The following is a 21,242-nucleotide window of genomic DNA, read 5'->3' as shown; positions in this document are numbered from 1 at the left end:
CGCTTCCTGACGCTCTCATGGTTGCCACGCCGGAGGCTGAGCTTCCGGACAAATTTGGAGTCGCAGTCCCGATCCAGCACAATCCAATGGAGTGCATGCCAAAACGCCTCTGCATTGTCTTCCATGAAATCGATCCAATCCTCGATTGCCTTGATCGCACTTGTGCTGAAACTGGAACGCCGGTGGAAGAAGAACTCCGCCCGGCGCTCACCGGACATCTTGACCCAGGGATGTGTAGCCAGGAATTCCTTGAGCTCGTCGGGTTGACAACGGTCTTTCAAGATGTCCAGATCGTGTCGATTTGGCTCGAAATCCGGAAAACCCAGCGTCTGGAACGGTGCATGTGCGGTCGGACTACCAGGCTTCATACGGACGCCAACATACATCCAGGACACTTCATTCGGGCCAGGTGACTCAATCAGTCGTCGCTCTTTCGCCGTCAATTTGGCCGGACGCTTGGCCGCGAGTGCAGTCGGGCCTCCAGAGCTGCGGCGTTTCGACTTTCTAGACTTGGACTCCGCCTTGATCCCGGATCTGGACTTCTTCCTGGACGACAACTTGGACTTGGTCTCCGGCTTGAGCTTCTTGGGCGTGCCCGATTCAGCTGAAGATTGACTCAGACGTCGACGCTTGGAGGCTCGCTTAGCAATGCTAGGAGGGATGCCACCCGGAGAGCCGTCATCATCATCGTCTGCCTCACCGTGGTCAGATACTTCACCTGCGTCATCGTCCCCGTTGCCCCCGTCATATTCGTCGTCAACACCGTCGTCTGGATCTTGCTGAGGGTCGTATTCCTCGTCCTTGTCTTCAGCCTCGTCATCATCGTCGTCCTCGTCTTCTTCGAGCTCGGCTGCGTCTGGACGGAGACTTGGGAGCGATCCATCCCATTCCGGAACATCGTCGCCGACCTTGCGCAGACTGTCCAGAGCAACCGAGGCGACTGACAGGTAACGACGCGGCACGTGCTTAGTCCACAGCGCAGTATCTAGACGGTGCCAGCGCATCATCGATACGAGCATGACCACTAGGTGATACAGGGGGAACCTCGAGTGGAGGCACTTGTCCTGATTGATCAAGTCCAGCGCATCCGGGAATTCCAAACCATCCTTCATTAGGAACTGGAGATCTGGACGCAAGTCCTTCCAGACGACTGGATAGTCCACCAAGTGCGCCCGGGCCTTCGCGCTCGACAAAGGCAGAGGCGACTCTTCTGGACGGCACCGGGAGTTCGAGTCCGGAACCCAGTCCGTTGGGAACTCCTGTGCCTGGTCCGGGGCCACCTTGCTGGACTTGGACTTCGACTTGGGAAGGGACTCCGCTTGACCCGAACGCTTGCGCTTGGACCCGGACGTCTTGGACGGTGAACCCTGCGACAAGTCGATGACAGGACCCGGCGGAGGCGGCCCACTCTCCTTGGTCTCCTCGTCCTCGTCCGCAGGCGGGTCCATCCGGACGAAGCTTGGTGCCTGGAATCCCAGATTGTCGTTGGCCATGACCGAAATGACAGTCTGCCACTCTGGAGGGACTGGGGTTCTAGACTCCAGATGGTCCAGGAGGTACCGGAGCCTAGGCCAATTCATCATGACCGTCGCGTGCGCGTGGAGGAAATTCATCACATGAGCCGTCCGGAGACGCGGTCCTTGGGACCTTGGAGTCGGCGTCGGTCGAGACGCCCGCGCGACCTTCAACTCCGCTTCCAAAGACTTGACTTGAGCGCGCAAGCCCCGGACGTCGCGCTCACGCTCCTCCATCAGAAATAGGAAGTCAGCACGCGCTTGAGTCATGGCTGCGTTCTTCTCTTTCTGGAGCCCCGCCACTTTGGAAACCCAGTAGTCCGCTTGGAATTGCTGCGCGCGCTTGAGCCGCAGAACTTCCTCCTGAAGTTCGATCTCCGACTTCACTGCTGTGTCCTGTTCCAGTCGACGCTTGATCATGTCGTACTTGGCTGTCACCTTCCGGAGGAGGGACACCGTTCCGAACGTTCGATAGGCCAGTTGCTTGGCGTCGAACTGCGACAGGATGCTCGCCAGCTCGCGCTTGACCCGGAAGCTCTTGAGTTGGGCCGTGAGCTCGGACTCCGAAAGCGGATCCTCGCGCGGAGTCAGGATGAAGTCGCTGATGATGTCGTCCTCCTCGAAGAAGTCGCAGAGGTGGGCCAACTCAGTGGCCCCCAGACTCTCCATCTGGACCAATGCCTCCAGCCCGCCGAAGCCATCATGCAGGAAGGTCCTACCGTCGTTGTGTCTCTCGGTCGCCGGAATCCCGACAACCCGGACGGTGGTGTCTGGAGCCTCCCCTGGTGCGATGTCAAACGCCGCAGGCCGACTAGGCGTGGAGCCCTGCCCGGACGAAAGCCGATCCTGCGCTTGGAGAACCTTCGCTTGCTCTGTGTCGAGCGTTTGAAGGCCCTTGAGGACCGCGGCACCTGACCCTTGTGGGCTCGAGGCTTTTCTGCTGGGTGGAGGCGTGGGCGTCTTGTCCTTGGACCCGGAAGCCGGAGTCCCCCTTTTGGGGCGGGCGGCTGCCACTCCGTCTCCTCCTCCTCCTCCTCTTCCTCCGCCTCGCTCTCATCGCTCGAGCTACGAGAGGCGCTCGGACGAGGTCCATCGCCTACGCCTGGCGTGGCGGAGCCAGCCCCGGCCGGGGCGCTGCTCGCGGCGCTCGCTTCGGGCGCGACCACCATCGTCTTGTTTGGCTGATGGGAAATCGCGATTTGGCTGCGTTTCGACGAAAGGAGTTTCCGATTGATGTTTTGCGACCCGATTGGCTGACGCGACATGGGACAAAGAAGGGAGGTGTAGTGGGTCTAACTTGACTCACTACTTTAGCTTACACGTTGCGCAACGTGTATGAGGAAGCGTACGTACTTAGTAATTACTTAGGTTAATTATATTTGAATACACAAATATAAGTTATTATATTTGAATACACTAATATAAGTTAACTTAGACAAGACTCCAAGTAGCTAGTTTAAGGTAAAATGAGAACTGTATTGTTTGTAAATTGATCTTCCTCTAAAATCTGCTAAAAACTGTTTATCATCTATGAAAGGGTTGGCAGCGGCTGCTGTCAGAGCTCCGCTAATATGCATGTCTCTGATTGGTAGAAAGATGCTGCTTTCTACCAATAGGATCTTTTGGGTATGTGTGGACCACTCACTGTGGTGGTCCACTTCAATGTATTCATCGGTGTGTCTTACACCAATGTGAGGAAGTATCCAAAACGTTTAACAGATAACCTATCTGTTAAATTCACAAGTGGCTTGCAGCCACTTGTACGTGTAACCCCGTTACAGGAGGCCACCTCCGCGAGCTGGGCTACTTTGCCGCCCTCCGGACCACTCCGACGTTTGGACATTTTCGTCCGCCTTGGTACGCGTGGTCTCATCGCAACCTATCAGTTCGGGAGTAAATTCCTCTATGAGAGATTGGGATGAGAGGGACGGCTGACACGAAGCGGCTCCAGAAAATTTGCCCAAGTCTCTGTTCAGTGACCCGGCCAGCGACAGGCCCGTAAGACATGCGACGGAAGAGCACAAAAGAAGAGCGAAGACACAAGCGAGAAAGAAGGCTCAAGCAAGTCCAGACAGAAAGCCGAAGAAGATTGCTCAAGATCGTCCAGACTCCCGCCATAGTAAAGTCAAGTCAAACTCCAGACTCATTGGTCTCCGGACTCCGGATGCAGGATTCCAGACACCAGGCTCCAGACGAAGATCTTCGATGGGCGACCGGTCGCGCCCTGTCCCAGCCTGATTTGTACCCAGAAATGCCTTCCAAGTTTCAAGTATACTCCGACCAAGATGTTAACGACCGACCAAGACGACCGACCATGATATGTTATGCACCGACCAGATTCCTGCCCTATCCATGACCTGCTCGACATGCGACGTGATTACGCCACGCCCCGACTATAGTGAAACCAAGATAAAAGAGCTGATTCTAGATAGAACAGTAGATACAGAAGCCTAAGAAAAGATAATCAGAGAGTTCAATTTGCCAAGAAGGGCGCAAGTGCTTCCCCGTCCCCAGGGACGAGGTGTGCTGTCAAGTAAGCGAGAGGAACAAGCCTCGACCGGAGGGATTAACCCTGCCGGCGGCCCTAAGCTACAAGACCTGCGTTTGGACGCGTCGTGACCGCGAATACCGCCGGGGAACTCTCCCAAAGGCTAAGACCAAGTTAGGCGGTGATCGGGCGACGCGCGCTCCGAGGTGACCTGTCCTATTTCATATTCCAGTTGTTGGTCCTTCGTTCGAAGGTCCCATTTCATATTAACTGCGTTTCTAGGAGGTTGTGTGTAGTCACCCCTAGATCCGATTGATTGACTACTGTGTGATAGGATTGTATATTGTCTGACCGGAGGTTGCTCTCCTTTTGGGAGTTGAACGTTTGGAAAGTCTTCCGCCTGGAGCTAATTATCTCTTTGCGGGAGCTGGTGCGCGTGAGTAAAGGGTGCTTTCGGACTCGACCGGTGGTCCGGAAGAAACTCCAGTAGACCGGTGTACGGGCCCCCCGCTCAAGGGCCCCCCAAAGAATAAGTAGCGGCTGTATATTTGTATATTTGCATATTAACTCTCTGATTTTGAAGGTTTGGCTGGAAGGATCTGCTTGTGATCTCAACCCCAGTCGTGGAGACCTACGTTTGAAGTAACGTAAGCGCTCTACACTCAAGACCTTATCATTGTGAAGACAACTCACCAGGTGAAGTTCGTTCTATCGAAGATAAACGACACCTACAGGGATTCACAAGGTCACACGCCACCTCCGTTTGGAGCACCTAGTGCTGCTATCGGAGTCTGACCCCATTGGGAAGATCCGTAAGGAGGAGTAATTCTCCGGACGGGCGGCCCCGTGGCATCGTGCTATACACCTGGGCGGCAAAAGGCGCTCACCCGCCTCGCCACATGCACCCATGCGGATCTGGGCCTCTGAGAGGTGGCAATGGCAAGTGAAGTGGATAAAGGAGTTTGCGACGACCGAAGGACTTAAGATCAGCGAGGATCAGCGTGGATCAAGCGGATTTGGGAGAGGTGGATCTGGGGATCTGGGGATCTGGCGGATCTGGGACTCAGTGGGTGATCTGGCGGCTACAGCTCAACGGAGGGAACAAGTGACGATGCAGTGAAGGTAGAGGTGGTCCGTAGAGCCGGCAGGTACAGATGGGAAGATAGTTCGGATTGGGTGATAGGATTTTGGGATAGGATTGGACATAACCATAAATCAGACTCAAATTTGCCTTGGACAACGCAAGTGCCTTCGCCTGGAATCGGGATCGACATTGGCCCACCAAGAAGCAGCAAGGTACTGGGTAGCAGAACTAGTGTCGGTTGAATAATCTGGATAATATATTGGCCAGATCAACCTTCCTAGTGAACTCCCTACAAGTGCAGATCCCAGATCACCCGAAGTTAACTACTTGGCCGGGTGGTCCTTGATTCTCAACTACCCTGATCCCGCTATAGGAAGCGGCAAGTACGACAAAGGGCGACCTACCAAGTCGCAACAAGGGCCTACAACACACCACAAGGCAACCACTCGGCCGAATCCACATCCAGGCAGCCAGATCCAAGTCGGGAATCACTTGATCTGGACCAAGAACCGCGAGCAGAGTGAAGATTTCCGCGCTGCTCCACCGGATCCCCGCGTCTCGCCAAGACGTTCCTACTTCAACACTTGGACTCTTCAGAAGTTACCAGAGGAGCAAGATCCAGCCCTACCGACGGGTACACAAGGTGAGGAGTTCAGCACTGATCACGGATCATCGGAGTACCCCCTCCGTTAGTCGGTGCCCGGGCGCTGTTGGGAAGTTGGATCTAGCAATCTCGCAGATTTTGCTGATCCCGCTACACCACACCATTGTCGACCTAGTGGTGTGTTTCGACGCCAACACGAACGCAGGAGGTGGATCTGGGCTGATCACTGCCCGCGATCAGAAGCTGCGCAAGTGCAAAATCATCGAGCGTCACCTCTAGGACAGCAGCTGGACGGTCAAGTCGGCGGCCATTGTCTACGGGGCGCTAGGATCGGCTGCTACGTCGAACCAGAGCGCGTACACTGACGCGCTCGGCCTGCTGAAGCGCACAGGCAAAAAGCTCGATCGAACTATCTCAATGTCTGTCATTCAGGGTAGCCGTCGGATCTGGCGGCGGCACGCAGCACAACACGTACGACGCCAGAAAACAAGACGCGTCACCTATGCGGAGGTGGGAACCGGGGGGGGGGGGGGGGGGCTCACCACCTCAGCGGCGGCTCTCACGGTCCAGGCAGAATTAGGCTCCAAGCAGCCGAATGTGACCCGTCCACTCAGGATTCGCACAAAGCACAGGTATTCCCGGACACAAGTGACTTACCGTCGAGCACTAGCATACATCGGTTTCTAACCTGGCAATACACTACCACACAGGACCATTTCTATAGTACTTTATATTCTATTCGACTTTCCGAATAGACAATCTCAATAACTTTGATGATCGTATACGACTTCATTCATTGGCTCGGGATGTCGGTGGTTGCAGTGCTGAGTCCTCTTTTGGACCTGGTCTCCCCCATTGATGAACGTCCGCTGTCGCTATTCCAAGGCAGCGTGAGTGAGTGGAGTGATATGAGAAGTTATTGATCTTCATTCACCGTTTACTTTTTTCATGATAACCATAATTACTTTTATGCCCAACTTCCATCTACCTTTCTACGACGCTCCTTTCCATTATGGTACATTGATACGCCTGTTGCGATCACAGCAATTACGACAAGTAAACGAGAGCGGCGTCAATCAACGCCGCATTCAGGGGTTAGCTGCTTGAAACGCAAGGAAGGCCAGCATAACTACGAACTGTTTCCAGGATCATTGGAGAAGGGCTACGCAGTGTCTTCCTCGCTCTTGAGTGCCCGAAGCCCCTTGAATCTCTTGGAACCAGCAGTTCCACATTCAGCATGAAATATGAACAAGACCAAAGTTCGTCTAAGCAAAGTCAAAGAGAATGAGTAAACACCCGGAGGCCAGGATAGCTGATATTATGGGAGACTTGCACTCGTCTCGTTACGCACTGTTCACGACACTTAGGTACACACGTAGAGGACATCAACTGCTCGTAGCGACAGGAACTTTAGAAGCCGCTTGCACGTCGTCTTTCCATTGCTTTGGCGTTGTTCGGACGCACGACGGGCCACGCCGGTTCTTGGGCCGCGAATTCGCGGGGCATGATGAGGTTGTGCGGGGACTCGACGCGTTCAACGCCCTTGTCCTCGTCGTCGCCTTCGTATGCGGCTTCGTCCATCAGGTCGATGGTGAGCTCCCCCACGACCGAAGGAGAGGTGGGCATCATTCCCAGGAAGTCCGAGTCCGTGCTGGCGTTGCGAGAGCGACTACGCCAGCGTTGGTTGCAGGAGATCGGGACGATGGCGGCCATTGCGAAGTAGTAGAGAGAGGTGCAGAATTCGTTCTTGGATGAAGGTAGACTTGAGTGCTTGCTGGAGACTTGAGCAATGAATAAACAACGAAAATCGCTAAAGGCGGCGTGAACTCAGCGACACCGATCTCTCTATTGCAGCAGCTGCATCCTGGCGAATGTCGCCAACCCTGCCAGTCTTCAAAAGATGATTAGGCGTAGATGGATAGTATGGAAATCTACCAGTGCTAGACTATCGGCCTGGCATCTGCGCCAGCTGCAGATGACAACCTGCAGCCATATGTCGATCCAGCGTGCCGTGCATGGGTGCCTTCTCCACGTTCTTCTTGGTTTATCAGCGCTTCTCTGAATTGACGTTCTCCATACGACCACAACTGCAGGTGAACCTGGTCATGTGGACTCAACTCAAGTGATGGAGCTGTCAGATCTTATCGCTGCACCCACGGGTAAGATGCCCTGAGTCAGGTCAATGCAGTATAGCTTCAACTTGTCCAGCGTGACGTCGTTGACGCGGGTAACGGACGTTGCAGCGTGATCCTTGTTCAGGCACCGCAACCGAAGACAAGGGGCAATTGCGTGCTTCCTGCGCGCCAACTCTTGATCAGCTGAGCTTCAACGCGCTGAGGACCCACTTGCCAGCACGCATGCTCATTTCAGATGGGCTGCGGCTGGCTCGTGGGAAACGCAATGACAGGAAGGCTTCGAGCATGTTTTGTTGGGTAGTTGTCAAAACTTTAGTACATTCGCACACGTTAGGCACTCATTCTTGGTGCTCTTAGATTTCTTAGCTAAACGGCACTAGAACAGACATGCGTAGGCAAAGAGAGCCACGGTCATAGCTCCTCCGTGCTCGCCTTGCCGCTTGGAACTCTCGCTCTACACTACGGAGTGCATCACAGGAACCTCTGACCTTGGAGTGCGGATGCTGACGTACGACGCCATCGAGTCTCGGTCCTCCGCGTTCTTGCTGGCTTCAAGCAGTTTGCGCTTCTTGTGCACGGCCATTGCCACGCCAACAGCAGCGCCCAACGCCACGCAGACGGCGGCGATGAGACCGACGATGGCAGCCGTCGAGTGGAGACCACCGCTGCTGCTCGCTTCTTCCTGCACGGAAGCCTCGGTGGCGCTCGGAGTTGAAGTAGGCGTCGGAGCACTTGTAGATGTCTCCGACTGCACCGTTGTCGACGTCTGTGTCGTAGAAGAGGACGCTTTCGTGGTGTCTTGCTCTTCATCAACGACCGACGCGCTGTCAGACTCTTGATCGACAGGGCTTGACGTTGAATTAGTAGACGATGCTGTGGCAGCCTTGGTCGATGATGTTTGAACGCTGTTCTCTTGGTCGGTTGAGGACGAATGGGTCGACACGATATCCGAGCTAGCCGATGCCGATTGAACAACCGAAACCTTTTGGGTCGGAGTCGACGTCGGTGTTGGCGTGGACGTTGGCGTTGGCGCTGACGTAGCAGTAGTTGGTTGAGACGTAGGCGCTTCCGTGACTGGTGAAGCGGTAGGAGCTTCGGTTTCTGGTGCTTTCGTCACCGGAGCGGTAGTTGGCGCTTCCGTGGAGGGGGCTTCTGTGACTGGAGCGGTGGTTGGGGCATCCGTGACGGGTGCGTTAGTTACCGGAGCCGTGCTCGGAGCTTCTGTTGGCGCCGCTGTGGTCGGTGTTGGCGTTGGGGTAGGAGCAGCAGTAATCGGAGCAGCCGTAGTCGGAGCTGGCGTGGTTGGCGTTGGAGTAGTCGTCGGGGCGGCAGTGGTCGGGGCCGAGGTAGTCGCAGTCTGCGTGGTGGTGGTCGTCGTTTGAGAGTTGTCACCGCTGGACGAGAACTGCGAGTTGCCGTTGGTGCATTTATCAGCAGTCAAGGACAGCGTCTCCTCCAGGACCTCGCCGTTCACGCCCGACAGCGAAATGCTCACGGAGCTCAGGTCCGCCACGCTCTCACCACTGCCGTCGATCAGGAAGTAGTACGCCGAGTCGATCACGGACGTCTCCTGCCCGTTGATCGACAAACTCTGCACGCCCGACACGAAGTTGGCCGGCTGCACCGCCACCCAGAACTCGCTGCTGCCCGTCTTCAGGCAGTACTGCACGCTGCTCGAGATCGGACAGTCCACGAACTGCCACTCGATGCTCAGCTTCGTGTACGACTGGCCCGTGATGCTCTCGAACACGTCCGGGGACAGGTCCAGGTCGCCGTACGCGCACCCGGGACACTGGTCCATGATGTACACGATCTCGGACGCCTGGCCGGCGCACGACGCGTCAGTGCACGACACTTGCGCGCAGCGGCCGCAGTTCATGGTCTCCTCCCACTGCTCCGCGTTGAGCGCGGCGTACTTGGTGACGGCGTCGTCAGGCCAGCTCATGAAGTTGCAATTGCCGTCGGACGGCGAGCTGAGGGTATACACCGTGCCGTACCCCTCGTACGTGGTCGAGGCCGACACCAAAGCGACCCAGCTAAGCAGCAAGGCACTGACAATTTGTGGCGAGGGCATTCTGTCTACAGTAGCCAAGGACTCTACGCTGCAGTGTCTGCCGCGAAATTGAAAGTGATCGGATTGCAAGTGGCCGTGCCGCACTCGCAGGTGTAGGTGGCCGATCCACAGGCATCACTTCGGCGCCGATCAAGAGACGGAGGGGTGCACTGACGTGGTGGAAAGCGGCGCGAAAGAGATGGCCATACCAGCGTGCGTGCGGTGGCGCAGACGTCATGCATCATGGCTCCCTTGCCAAGACCGTGCCGCTCGCGTTCCATTTTCCTTCGCCTGCCTGCGGGCTGCTTGGTCTATCGCTACTTCAGAATCGGCGACCGGCTCTGTTCGCGCCACGCACTTGGCAGTGGCACTGCGTCCGGCGGGACTCGCGAACGGGTGGCCGCGCGCGATGGGTTCGTCCAGAGAAATGCCGGCGCTGTCAAACGCGCCAGGTCTCTGCTCGGATATGTCGCGGAGATGGTCGCGAAGGGTGAGGCAGGCGTCGACCGCTCGTCCGAGCGCGGGTGGCTACTGTTGCACGCTCGCGCCTCGAGCTGACACTTCCGGCTAGAAACTGTGGAGTGTGTTTGCGACAACCAGAGCCTCTTGCCAGCAGCTCGCGGGCTGGCGTGCCCCCATCCCGTCGTACATGTACTTGTAACTCAGTCAACCGTCTTCGTCACGAGTGGCATTCGGTGCGGCCTTGGTGGGTAAAGACGCAGGGACCGCTGGCACGGTAAATGATAACGGCGCACGCACGCCACTGCAACGTTGTCTTGATTCCTAGCTGGCCGAGCCTTTGGTTGCAGCGAGTCACAGCAGGAACGCGCTGGCAAGCTGTCGAGCGGTTGCAGTGGAGACTTCACGGAACAGCTCATTTGACGAGTCGGTTCACTGGCTCTGCGCCATAGTGGAAGTGAGTCAAACGAGATCTTTTCACGGTCTCTGCACAGGATCGCACGCTTCAACAATCTTGGCAAGCATACCATGAAATGAACCCTACATTTTAAGCCGGAATACCGAGGGAATTACGTCATCTTTGCCCGCTTACATGTATCACGTGCTATTAACTTACCTATGGGTGCTTCATCCAGCTTATAACTACCCGCTAGAGCGCCCTACAACTAACTAACTTTGACCACTACTTCTACTGGATGTCCTCACGTGAGCCGAGTTTGACTTTACCCCATCGACTCCATGGAGGAAAAGTGCACAGTGGGGCTGTGCACGACGTCGTAGGCGGATGGCACGTCCGAGGCGCGAGGCGACGTGTCGTCGTCGCACATCGCCGTGCCTTGCTCCTCGCGACGCTTGTACGAGTCGATCTGCTGCCTGCGGCGGCGTACGTACACCGCCAACCCAACGGCGATCATCACGGCAGCGCACACCAATACGATCATTCCGATCATCAAAGGCGTCGAGGAGGAACCCCCAGAACTTTCCTCATTGGACTGGACGACGCTGCCCGGTGTCGATGCAGCAGTTGGCGCCTGAACTGCGCTTGGTTCAGCTGTCACTGCTGCCTGGACAGTGCTCGATCCGGACGCAGCAGAGATCTGACTGGTTTTAGCGTAACCAGCAGCGTCATGATCCGCAGAATTTGATGCTGAGTTTGAACTTCCAAAGGAAGTTACAACTGGTGCCGTCGTTGTGTTTGACGCTAGTGCCAGCGTCGATGTCGGAGTGCTAGTCGGCGTCGGTGTTGGTGTGGCAGTGGAAGCCGACGTGGATGCGGTTGTAGAGCTTGATGTCTGGTCAGTGCTCTTCGACGTACTACCAGCAAGAATAGTAGACTGGGCGCTGTCACTAGTGGCAAATTGCTTGCTGCCATCAGTGCATTCATCAGCAGTCAAGGACAGCGTCTCCTCCAGCACCTCGCCGTTCACGCCCGTCAGCGAAATGCTCACGGAGCTCAGGTCCGCCACGCTCTCACCACTGCCGTCGATCAGGAAGTAGTACGCCGAGTCGATCACGGACGTCTCCTGCCCGTTGATCGACAAACTCTGCACGCCCGACACGAAGTTGGCCGGCTGCACCGCCACCCAGAACTCGCTGCTGCCCGTCTTCAGGCAGTACTGCACGCTGCTCGAGATCGGACAGTCCACGAACTGCCACTCGATGCTCAGCTTCGTGTACGACTGGCCCGTGATGCTCTCGAACACGTCCGGGGACAGGTCCAGGTCGCCGTACGCGCACCCGGGACACTGGTCCATGATGTACACGATCTCGGACGCCTGGCCGGCGCACGACGCGTCAGTGCACGACACTTGCGCGCAGCGGCCGCAGTTCATGGTCTCCTCCCACTGCTCCGCGTTGAGCGCGGCGTACTTGGTGACGGCGTCGTCGGGCCAGCTCATGAAGTTGCAATTGCCGTCGGACGGCGAGCTGAGAGTATACACCGTGCCGTACCCTTCGTAGGCTGTGGCAATGCAGTTGCAGTGCACCGCGAGCAGGATCGCGAGTTGAAGTGAAGTTCTGTAGGTTGGCGCCATATTACTGAGAAGTCTCCGCGGAGGCATAAAGCGCTTGAGTGGTGGTCTGCGAAACGTGAACTGAGTCGCTCGGGTCTCGGTCGCCAACCGTGTGGTCGCGGCGAGCGGCACCGCTGCTGGTTATTAACAGCTGTGCGGCCGTCACAGGATTCCTGCGTTGAAGTGTCTTTAACCCTCGCTGGCGTCGTTCTCCTCGGCTTCCATTCGCGCTGTCATCCGTGAAACCGTTGACAATGCCCACGGTCTCTGGCCAGTCACTCGGCATGCGTGCGTCGGGCGTGGGATGCAACGCCAAGGCGAGGGGTCCGCAGGCTCGGACTTCGTGGGCCACGAGTGGTGGCGCGACTTGCCTGTCACGCAACACCGTCGTTTGGCGCGATTGTTCCACCCCACGACCGAGCCACGCGGTCGGTCTCCGCTTGGGAGGGAAGGTGTGATGAGTGGCAGCAACCATGAAGAAGTGGCATGTGCGACAATCGGCAGCGCTGGCGTGCTCGCCTCGGGCGAGATCGCACTGCGAGCGGCGCCGCCTGCTTTCGGCGCGCAGGACACTGACCGGCTCAGCGAGCGTTCAAAGAGCGTGGTGACCAGCGCCTTCATAACGGCGGCAAGATCTTGCCGCGTCTCGCTTTTTCGGTGTTGCGATACATCGCAAAACTTCAGAATTAGCTTCAACTTAAGAGTTACTTCAGCATCACTATACAAATATCAAGTTTACCTTGATTCGTGTGGCGCACACGAGTTTGTCAAATGTGGGATTCGACACGACGACGGTGCGAGAAACGGGACGCTTCTGATTGCTCGCCAGCGATGATTCGTACAGCACGAGATGGCTGCACTTCCGACGAGTGGACCACCACGCGTTGCCCGCACTCGGTCGCCGAAGCTTCCTCGCCACCGCGCAGCCGTACGCGGCGCTCAACATTAATGGCTTCAGACTCGGAGCGACTGACTTGTTGGCCTCCTCGGGCGTATGTTGAAGCTGCAGATATCTGCACGAGTTTGTTGATGTGGAGCTCGTGGTGGAGTCAAGGTAATGTGGAAATACACGTATCAATTTGGCTGTTTGGACCTATGCGTTCTAGATACTACATATTGTACCTAACGATACTCGTCTGGTGACAGTTGTGATCCATTTAGATGCTGGTGGAGCTGACGGGCTGCGGGGTGACGGCTGCAGCGAACGGGAACGCCAGGTGTTCATCCATGGCGACGTTGGCGTGGAAATCGCTCTCGCACGAGTAGCGAGAGATGTCGGGCATCTTCTCCTGCTCGAGTTGCTCGTCCAACTGCTTCTTCTTCTTGATGACAATGTAGATGACGAAGACGACGATTATGAAGAGGCATCCCAGCACGGCCAAGACACTCACAATGACCTTGGGTCCGGAACCTGAGCCTCCTCGAGTGGTGACAGACTCGGTCGGTCCACCGTTGGCCGTCTTGTCGGAGGACGGAGGGGCGCTCGTCGATCCTCCCGGTGGAAGACTTGTTGGGGCATTCGTAGATGCAGCGCTCGTTGATGGTGCCGACGTAGGGACGTTTGTAGGTGCCGCACTTGCTGGGACAGCGCTTGTGGGAACTTCTGTTTGGGGTGTACTTGTCGAAGTAGCACTCGACGGAGGAACATTTGTCCCGGCAGTGCTCATCAGAAGTTCTGTCGGAACAGCACTAGTTGAAGGCGTACTGGTCGGAGGAGCACTAGTAGGAGGAGAAGTTGTTGGAGCCGCACTTGTCGGGGCAGCGCTCGTGGGAGCAGCATTTGTTGAAGGTACAATAGTTAGGGCTTCCGTTGATGGTACACGCATTGGAGCTACTGTAGGGGCAGCGCTTGTCGGTGAAGCACTTGTGGGGGCAGCACTGGTTGAAGGCGCACTGGTCGGAGCTTCTGTCGGAGCTGCACTCGTCGAAGGTGCAGACGTTGGGGCTTCTGTCGGAGCTGCACTCGTCGAAGATGCAGTCGTTGGGGCTTCTGTCGGTGGAATTGTTGGTGGTTCTGTCGGAGCTGCACTCGTCGAAGATGCAGTCGTTGGGGCTGCTGTCGGTGGAATTGTTGGTGCATCTGTCGGAGCTGCACTCGTCGAAGATGCAGTCGTTGGGGCTGCTGTCGGTGGAATTGTTGGTGCATCTGTCGGAGCTGCACTCGTCGAAGATGCAGTCGTTGGGGCTTCTGTCGGTGGAATTGTCGGTGGTTCTGTCGGAGCTGCACTCGTCGAAGATGCAGTCGTTGGGGCTGCTGTCGGTGGAATTGTTGGTGCATCTGTCGGAGCTGCACTCGTCGAAGATGCAGTCGTTGGGGCTTCTGTCGGTGGAATTGTCGGTGGTTCTGTCGGAGCTGCACTCGTCGAAGATGCAGTCGTTGGGGCTTCTGTCGGTGGAATTGTCGGTGCTTCAGTCGGAGCTGCACTCGTCGAAGATCCATCTGTAGTTTGAGGATCAGTCTGAATGCTTCCGCTGGTAGTAAACTGGGAGTCAACTTCAACGCATTTGGCGTTTGCAAACGACACCACGTCTTCGATAGTCTCGCCCGCGATACTCGTCATGGTAATTTTCAGACTTGACAAATCTGGCAGAGTGCTGCTGCTGTCACTGGTCAGGAGAAAGTAGTAGGACGACGCCACCATCGTTGTCGGCTTATCGTTAATGAGAACGGACGCCACGCCAGCAGACATGTGCGTTGGTTGGATGGCAGCCCAGTGCGCGTTGCTGCCTTCCTTCAGACAATACTGGATCCGATTCGACCCAGTGCTCGGGCAGGTCACGAAGTCCCATTCGATCTTGAGCTTCGTGTACTCCATGCCGGTGATTGCATTGAACACTGACGGAGAGAGATCGAGATCACCATCGTCGCATCCAGGACACTGGTCGATGATGTACACGACCTCCGACGAACTCGACGGATTTACGCACTGTGAGTCGGCGCACCTCACTTTGGCGCAGCGCCCGCAATTCATGGTGCTGTCCCATTGCACGCGGTTGAGCGCCGCGTAGTTGGTCACTGCTTCGCTGGGGTAGGACTGAAAGTTACAGTTGCCCCCGGAAGGCTGAATGGGGCCGTAGACTGTCCCGTATCCACTGTAGGCACCCGCCGTGCTGAAAGCTGCCGCGCTCGCCAGTAAAATCTGCCGAAATCTGGTGTTAGGGTGCATGCTGTCTCAATAGTTGCAAGACTGAAGTTGTTGCTGTGGTAGCGGTCGGGGTCAAATTCACGAGTGAGGAAGGCCCATTCATCCTGGCCGACGAATACCGAGAGCGACGAGCTGTTTGAGAAAACCGTTTCGACAAGGGTAAGCTTACTGCGAGGTGTGTCTGACGTGGCACAACGCAATCCGTGTCGTTTCGAAATCAGCCAAAAGTGCTCCAGGCAGTGAACACCAGCAGGACAGGCTACGAGGGTCGGAATAAATGGTGGCGATGCTGCTCTGCATTGTCGGCGGTTGCTACACAAGATTCTCGCCTTGTACAAGAAGACGTCATTAGCAACGCTGTGATCAGTCTGTCGCGGCTGAAGCTATGAAACGGTGACCCTGGATCATCGTGCCCTACTCGATGCGTTAATCGATCCGAGGTTAAGGGATCGATCATTCGAGGCTTCCGCGGAAAAGCGAAGTAAACTTCTTGCACTGGACTGTTCATGGGATTTTTCAAGGCCCCCCGAGCTGAGATCACACTGTCAAGGAGCTCCATGGGCCGTTTCGCTACCATGTCACAGTCCAAGCCACACAGCGTCACTAGCTAGACACGGATCGCATTGGGATCGCATTGCGATCCTGGACAACCAGAAATCAGTCCCAGTTTTATTTTCGATCTCAAACTGTGCTTCGTCGCATGTGGCGACTGGCTGTGGCTTGGCTTCATTTAGCCTCCTTCATGGTCCGCCCTTGCAGTGGAGCCATAACAGCCTGGGGCCATTGAGCTTATTCGGGTGCGATGTGGTAATGGTGACGTGTGTCAAAGACTCTTCAAGGAAAGCTCGGATCTTGTGCGGAGGTTGCGTGGCGGGACTTCTCCATCGCAAGACGATAGCTGTAGAGCGCATACACATCAAGGAGCTGCGGGATTGAAGTTGATACCATGAGATCTATAGCGTATGGCGTCCGAAAGACACCACACCACCACCATCGGTATGTATTTTACTTAGTGCGACTACGATGGTGGCCACTGACCTCTAAAACAGAGAAATACGGGTTGACCGGGCACATGCACGCTGCTGGATGAGGTCAAACTCCACTGCAAAATTGCCGGCACGTGCTCGAGCACGGGCGTCTCATGCCTTTCATACGGGTGGAAGTGGGAGATAGTCTCAGGTCCTTAGTTGACTTAAATGGCGGCAATGTTGGTCTCGTTGATATGCACGGGCGAGCTGAACGTGTCGAAGGATCGAATCATGGCCTGGTCGCGGTCGATGCGCTTGTCGTTCAGTTTCTTCTTCTTGGCCATGAGGGCCACGGCTGCCAGGGCGATAGCACCCACGACCGCCAGCACAACGAGAGTCACAATGACCGGGCTCGTGCTGGCAGAGGTGGATGCCGACTTGGTGGTAGCCTGCTTCGTGTCCGATCCGGTCTTCTGCGACGTGCTGTCGGACTCGCTATCCTGCTGCTTGGTGCTGTCTGACTCGTCCTGCTTGGTGCTGTCTGACTCGTCCTGTTTGGTGGTGTCCGACTCGTCCTGCTTTGTGCTCTCCGACTGCTTGGTGCTGGACGACTTCTCGACGCCCACCTCGGAGGACTGCAGGATGGACAGATCGCCGCTGGCTGCCGTCACCTTGCCTGCCTTGTAGCTGTTGTCACTGCCCGAGCTCGAGTTCGTCGTCAGCGAGCTAAAGTACGTGCTGACCTCGCTCTGCTGCTGCGACTGCGACTGCGACGCACTGTCGCTACTTTCAGTGTACGACGTAGGCGTCGCCGTCGGAGCCGCCGTCGTAGCTACCGGAGCTGCCGTTGTCGGTGTCGGCGTGGTGGAGACAGGAGCCGACGTCGTCTCGCTGCTCTGACTGGTCTGGCTGGTGGAGCTCTGCTGCGTGGTGCTGCCCCCGAAGTTGGACGAGCCGGCAGTGCAGTTGTCCGCCGTGAGCGAGAGCGTCTCGGTGATGGTCTCGCCCGAGATGGACGTGAGCTCGATGTCCACCGCCGACATGTCGACGTTGGAGCCGCCGCTGAGCAGGAAGTAGTAGCACGAGTCCACCATGGTCACGTCCTGGTTGGCGATCTTCATGCTGGCCACGCCGTTGGCGAAGTTGGCGGGCTGCACGGCCAGCCACGAGCTGCTGCTGCCGCTCTTGGCGCAGTACTCGATGTTGCCGCTCACGGGGCAGTCCACGAACTTCCACTTGATGCTGTAGCGGGACGGGTCGCTGCCCGTGAGCTGCTTGAACACCGTCGGGGACAGGTCCAGGTCGCCCTGGCTGCACTCGGGGCACTTGTCCACGATGTAGACCGTCACGGAGCTGCTCGTGTCGCTGCAGCGCGAGTCGGCGCACGAGACCTCGGCGCAGCGGCCGCAGTTGAGCGTCGAGTCCCATTGCGCGCTGTTGAGCGCCGCGTAGTTGTCGCCCACGCCCGGGTCGTACATGAAGTTGCAGTTGCCGGCCGACACCTGCCCCAGCGTGTAGGACGTGCCGTCGCCGGTAAAGTACGAGTCGCTGCCGGCAAGAGCCATCGCTGGCAGCGCTGCCGCCACCAGTAGAGCAATCTGCCGGAACGACATGGTATCGGATTCAATACTGTATCGAGTGTGCTAATAAGGAAATGACGTCCGAGAGTTGGCGGATGGAGAGGAGCGAGCTCGGAGCGGCTCGAAGCTGGTCCCGCGTACATGTAGCAGAAAGCGGCCAGCCGCTGACTAATATCAAGGCTTGAGTATGCTGGCGCCGCCACCACATGGCGCGGATGTTTGGCCGGTGTCTGTCCAAATGAACGTGACGGCAACTTGCCCCACGCGAAAGCGATGACAGTTTTACCTGTTATAGTTTATATCTCGACTAGTGTCTGACGCTACCCTGGACAAGATGATATGGGTGCATATCGGGTTGACATACGATGTGACTGGGAACAGACCTGTGCAGCTGACATGATCGTCTCGGATGGGCGCGATCAGGTTTCCTTTGCTGCTGACTCGAACCTCTGTGGTGACCGAAGCACATGGCGACCGTTGTGGGCCGTGCAGCGAGCTCGTGCTATCCAAGATGGCAAAACCTCTACGTTTCCCTGCCTCGCCAGGTAGGATAAAGTTGAACGTACGTGTGGGTGTCCCTACATGTTCGGTTATCTGTCGATGCGGTTCATCGCGCTTGGGCTTCAAGCACTAAACGGTCACCTCGGACGATTCGGAAGTTGACGCTCGACATGTCCTGCGCCTCCAGTGCTGGTTCGACCAGTTCAAACCACAGCTGGCTTGACGGAGCGAGAATCAGAACGGTGGCGCCTGCGCTGATTGCCGTGCTGGCTTGACGGAGCGAGAACCAGCATGGCGGCGCCTGCACTGCAGGCGCAGAATTCTGAAGCCACCCAAAATACAGACGACAGCGCCGTCCAGTACAGGATTTTACTCTGAATGGATAGTCGCCGTTCCACTGCACTTCCATCGATCGGTCCATCGATATGCACGTGAATTCTTCATCGCGGATCGTGCTGCGACCGGCGTTAAAACTGAAGTGCATAGGGCTCCGATGATGATCGTCGACGGCGCTCACAACGACCGAGTTTGCCGTGTTTCGTTGACCTTGAGCCTCTTCGACACGTCGGCGGCGGGCGTAACAAACGCTTGCTCGTCATTTCGGAGGGCTTCACAATGTGAAGTTCACATAACGTTCAAGTTGCGAGCGAGCCGTAGTCTTGGACGGAAAACCGGCGCCTCAAAATCCTCGAGCCGATAGGCGCACTCAACTCGATCTCGAGAAAAGCATGAAGGCGCGTTGCGACGATGCAACTTCACGTCGCTGTCCGTTCTCCACCGAATTGGAGAGGATGGCTGGAGCACTGAAGCTGCGAGCGGATCTGCCGCGGCTTCTCCATTTCCCTGACGGACGGCGATGTTGGCGCCGGATGGCTGTCAGTCCAATCCATAATGGATGTGGTGGTCGCTCTCAACTGCTAGGGTACGATACCTCCGCTACGCATGCCGTCGCAGTCCAACGGTGGACTCACTCCGTGTCAACGCAAGAAGGACTAAGCTCCATCAGGATCGTACACCGCTAGAGATGTTGGTGTCCATTTCAGCTTCAGTCGAGAAGTTGCACAGTCTCCGATATACTGTAACTAACTTCGAGATACGCTCTTCTCACAATGGAATGGAGATCGAGTAAGCGGTTCACGAACCTGTTCAGGCCACTGGACCTGTCGCCTCAATCGGTGTCCGAGCTAAAAGCGCTGGCAGAAGTGTTCGTCTCCGAAAGTATCCGCACCTACGAGCACTTCCTGCTCGACGAGAACAGTCAGGTGGACGACAACCGGTGGGAGTTCATGTATGAGAAGGACAGTATCAAGTCATACGCTGAACGCGCCCGGTTCTCCGCGCCGATCCCCGGAATGGAGTCTTGCCATCGACCCCGATCGCATTCGTCGTCAACATCAGAGCTACCGGTTGTTCTCGTCACAGGCACCATCGAAGGGGATCTGGACGACACCATCTACGGCTTTGCATGCCCCACGCTCGACATGATGCGCATCAAAACGTCGTACATCCAGGACACTATGCACCGTGCCTGCGTGCTGGCCACGCTGGTAAAACCTACCGCTGAGGACCCGTTCCGCTCGGTCACCGTCAAGTGGGTCGAGAAGGGTCAACCGCTGCACGTCCGCGCCTTGATCAAAAACCGCGACTTCGTGTATATGGAATCGACCGGCACTCGACTGCTTCGCAACGGCGAGCGCGTCGGCTACCAGCTCGTTCACTCGGTGCAGTTCCCCGAGACGCCCGCCCGGGACTCGGCCATTCGTGGCAACATGTCGATGACGGCGGTGTATCGCCAGCGAGACAACAACGTCGTGGACGTCTTCATCAAGGGCTTCCTGAACCCAGCAGGCGGCTTGACGCGCTCCATCATCACCCGTTCAGCTGCCAAGGCGCTGCTGTCCGTGTCCAAGAACGTTCACTGCGCACAGATGAAGAAGCTCGCGTGGAGTATCCGCAAGCGTTGTCCTACGATGGAAAGACAGCAGCACCAGCAGCAAGAGAGCCGCGCGGTTTGTGTGTCGTGCATGACCAAACCTTCTGGCACCCAGCGGCTGCTGCATCGCAACCTGTGCTGCGGCGCATGTTCACGGTACGTGTGTTCGGCCTGCCGCATTCAAAAGCGGCTGCACTTCATGATGCTTGACCGGAAGATGCTGGAGCAGGAGGTGGCGTTCTGTCCGCGGTGCTACATGGAAGCGCTCGACGCGAAGGCGGTGACCGTCGCCAGCCAGGAGTTGCTCCTCAACGACGTTTACGGCTGGAACGAGCACTGCGCATACACTTCCGGCACCGAGATCTCCCTCTTCGACGGCGTGAATTGAGCCCTGGCTTAGCGTAGATATCCTACATTGGTAGCGTATCAATGTTTATGAGGTCAAGTTCGTTGAACGCCGCGATACAGTTGAAGAGATGGCACCAAGCACTGTACGGTCAAGGTGCGTGTACTTGGTGAGCGATGCGAGGACCCCCCATCGTGCCCAAGGCCAACAAAGAGCCAGGATCGTCGCCTAGTCTCTCTTCGGACAGCCAGCTGTGCTCACTGCTCACGGTGTGCCCGCTTCAGGGTCGTGAGGTCCAAGTGCGCGCAGTCTTAGGAGACCGTTGAAGTTTTCAAAGCTGAAGCTGTGCTGATGCTGACAGCATTGACTGTCCTTCTCGTCTCATGACAGCGCGAGCCCTGTTTGCTTTTCGCACCAAC

At 56.7% G+C, this 21,242-nt stretch overlaps 6 protein-coding genes across 6 annotated transcripts; 2 read left to right on the top strand and 4 right to left on the bottom strand.

Annotated features, from left to right (window-relative positions):
• Positions 1-7,100: 7,100 nt before the first annotated feature.
• Positions 7,101-7,403, bottom strand: IUM83_03702 (uncharacterized protein; the record flags this gene model as incomplete). The annotated part of the gene is made up of 1 exon (XM_067927730.1): positions 7,101-7,403. The coding sequence occupies one exon, from the start codon at positions 7,401-7,403 to the stop codon at positions 7,101-7,103; it is 303 nt and encodes a 100-aa protein (XP_067795483.1).
• An 876-nt stretch (positions 7,404-8,279) lies between these two features.
• On the bottom strand, positions 8,280-12,370 carry IUM83_03701 (RlpA-like double-psi beta-barrel domain; the record flags this gene model as incomplete). The annotated part of the gene is made up of 4 exons (XM_067927729.1): positions 8,280-8,591; positions 9,027-9,861; positions 11,064-11,484; positions 11,653-12,370. The coding sequence occupies 4 exons, from the start codon at positions 12,368-12,370 to the stop codon at positions 8,280-8,282; spliced, it is 2,286 nt and encodes a 761-aa protein (XP_067795186.1).
• Positions 12,371-13,506: 1,136 nt separating this feature from the next.
• IUM83_03700 (Carbohydrate-binding protein) lies at positions 13,507-14,016 on the bottom strand (the record flags this gene model as incomplete). The annotated part of the gene is made up of 1 exon (XM_067927728.1): positions 13,507-14,016. One exon carries the CDS (start codon positions 14,014-14,016, stop codon positions 13,507-13,509), a length of 510 nt encoding a protein of 169 aa, XP_067795185.1.
• A 182-nt stretch (positions 14,017-14,198) lies between these two features.
• On the top strand, positions 14,199-14,795 carry IUM83_03699 (disease resistance protein RPP4-like; the record flags this gene model as incomplete). The annotated part of the gene is made up of 1 exon (XM_067927727.1): positions 14,199-14,795. One exon carries the CDS (start codon positions 14,199-14,201, stop codon positions 14,793-14,795), a length of 597 nt encoding a protein of 198 aa, XP_067795201.1.
• Positions 14,796-16,687: 1,892 nt separating this feature from the next.
• Positions 16,688-18,076, bottom strand: IUM83_03698 (Carbohydrate-binding protein; the record flags this gene model as incomplete). Its single annotated transcript, XM_067927726.1, has 1 exon — positions 16,688-18,076. One exon carries the CDS (start codon positions 18,074-18,076, stop codon positions 16,688-16,690), a length of 1,389 nt encoding a protein of 462 aa, XP_067795221.1.
• Positions 18,077-19,653: 1,577 nt separating this feature from the next.
• On the top strand, positions 19,654-20,865 carry IUM83_03697 (N-acetylglucosaminyl-phosphatidylinositol de-N-acetylase; the record flags this gene model as incomplete). Its single annotated transcript, XM_067927725.1, has 1 exon — positions 19,654-20,865. One exon carries the CDS (start codon positions 19,654-19,656, stop codon positions 20,863-20,865), a length of 1,212 nt encoding a protein of 403 aa, XP_067795219.1.
• Positions 20,866-21,242: the final 377 nt, after the last annotated feature.

This window comes from Phytophthora cinnamomi (genome assembly GCF_018691715.1).
Source record: "Phytophthora cinnamomi strain GKB4 chromosome Unknown Contig21, whole genome shotgun sequence".
Classification (NCBI taxonomy): domain Eukaryota; phylum Oomycota; class Peronosporomycetes; order Peronosporales; family Peronosporaceae; genus Phytophthora; species Phytophthora cinnamomi.
Note: the sequence above shows the minus strand (reverse complement) of the source record. Positions and strands in the feature narration are given on the sequence as shown.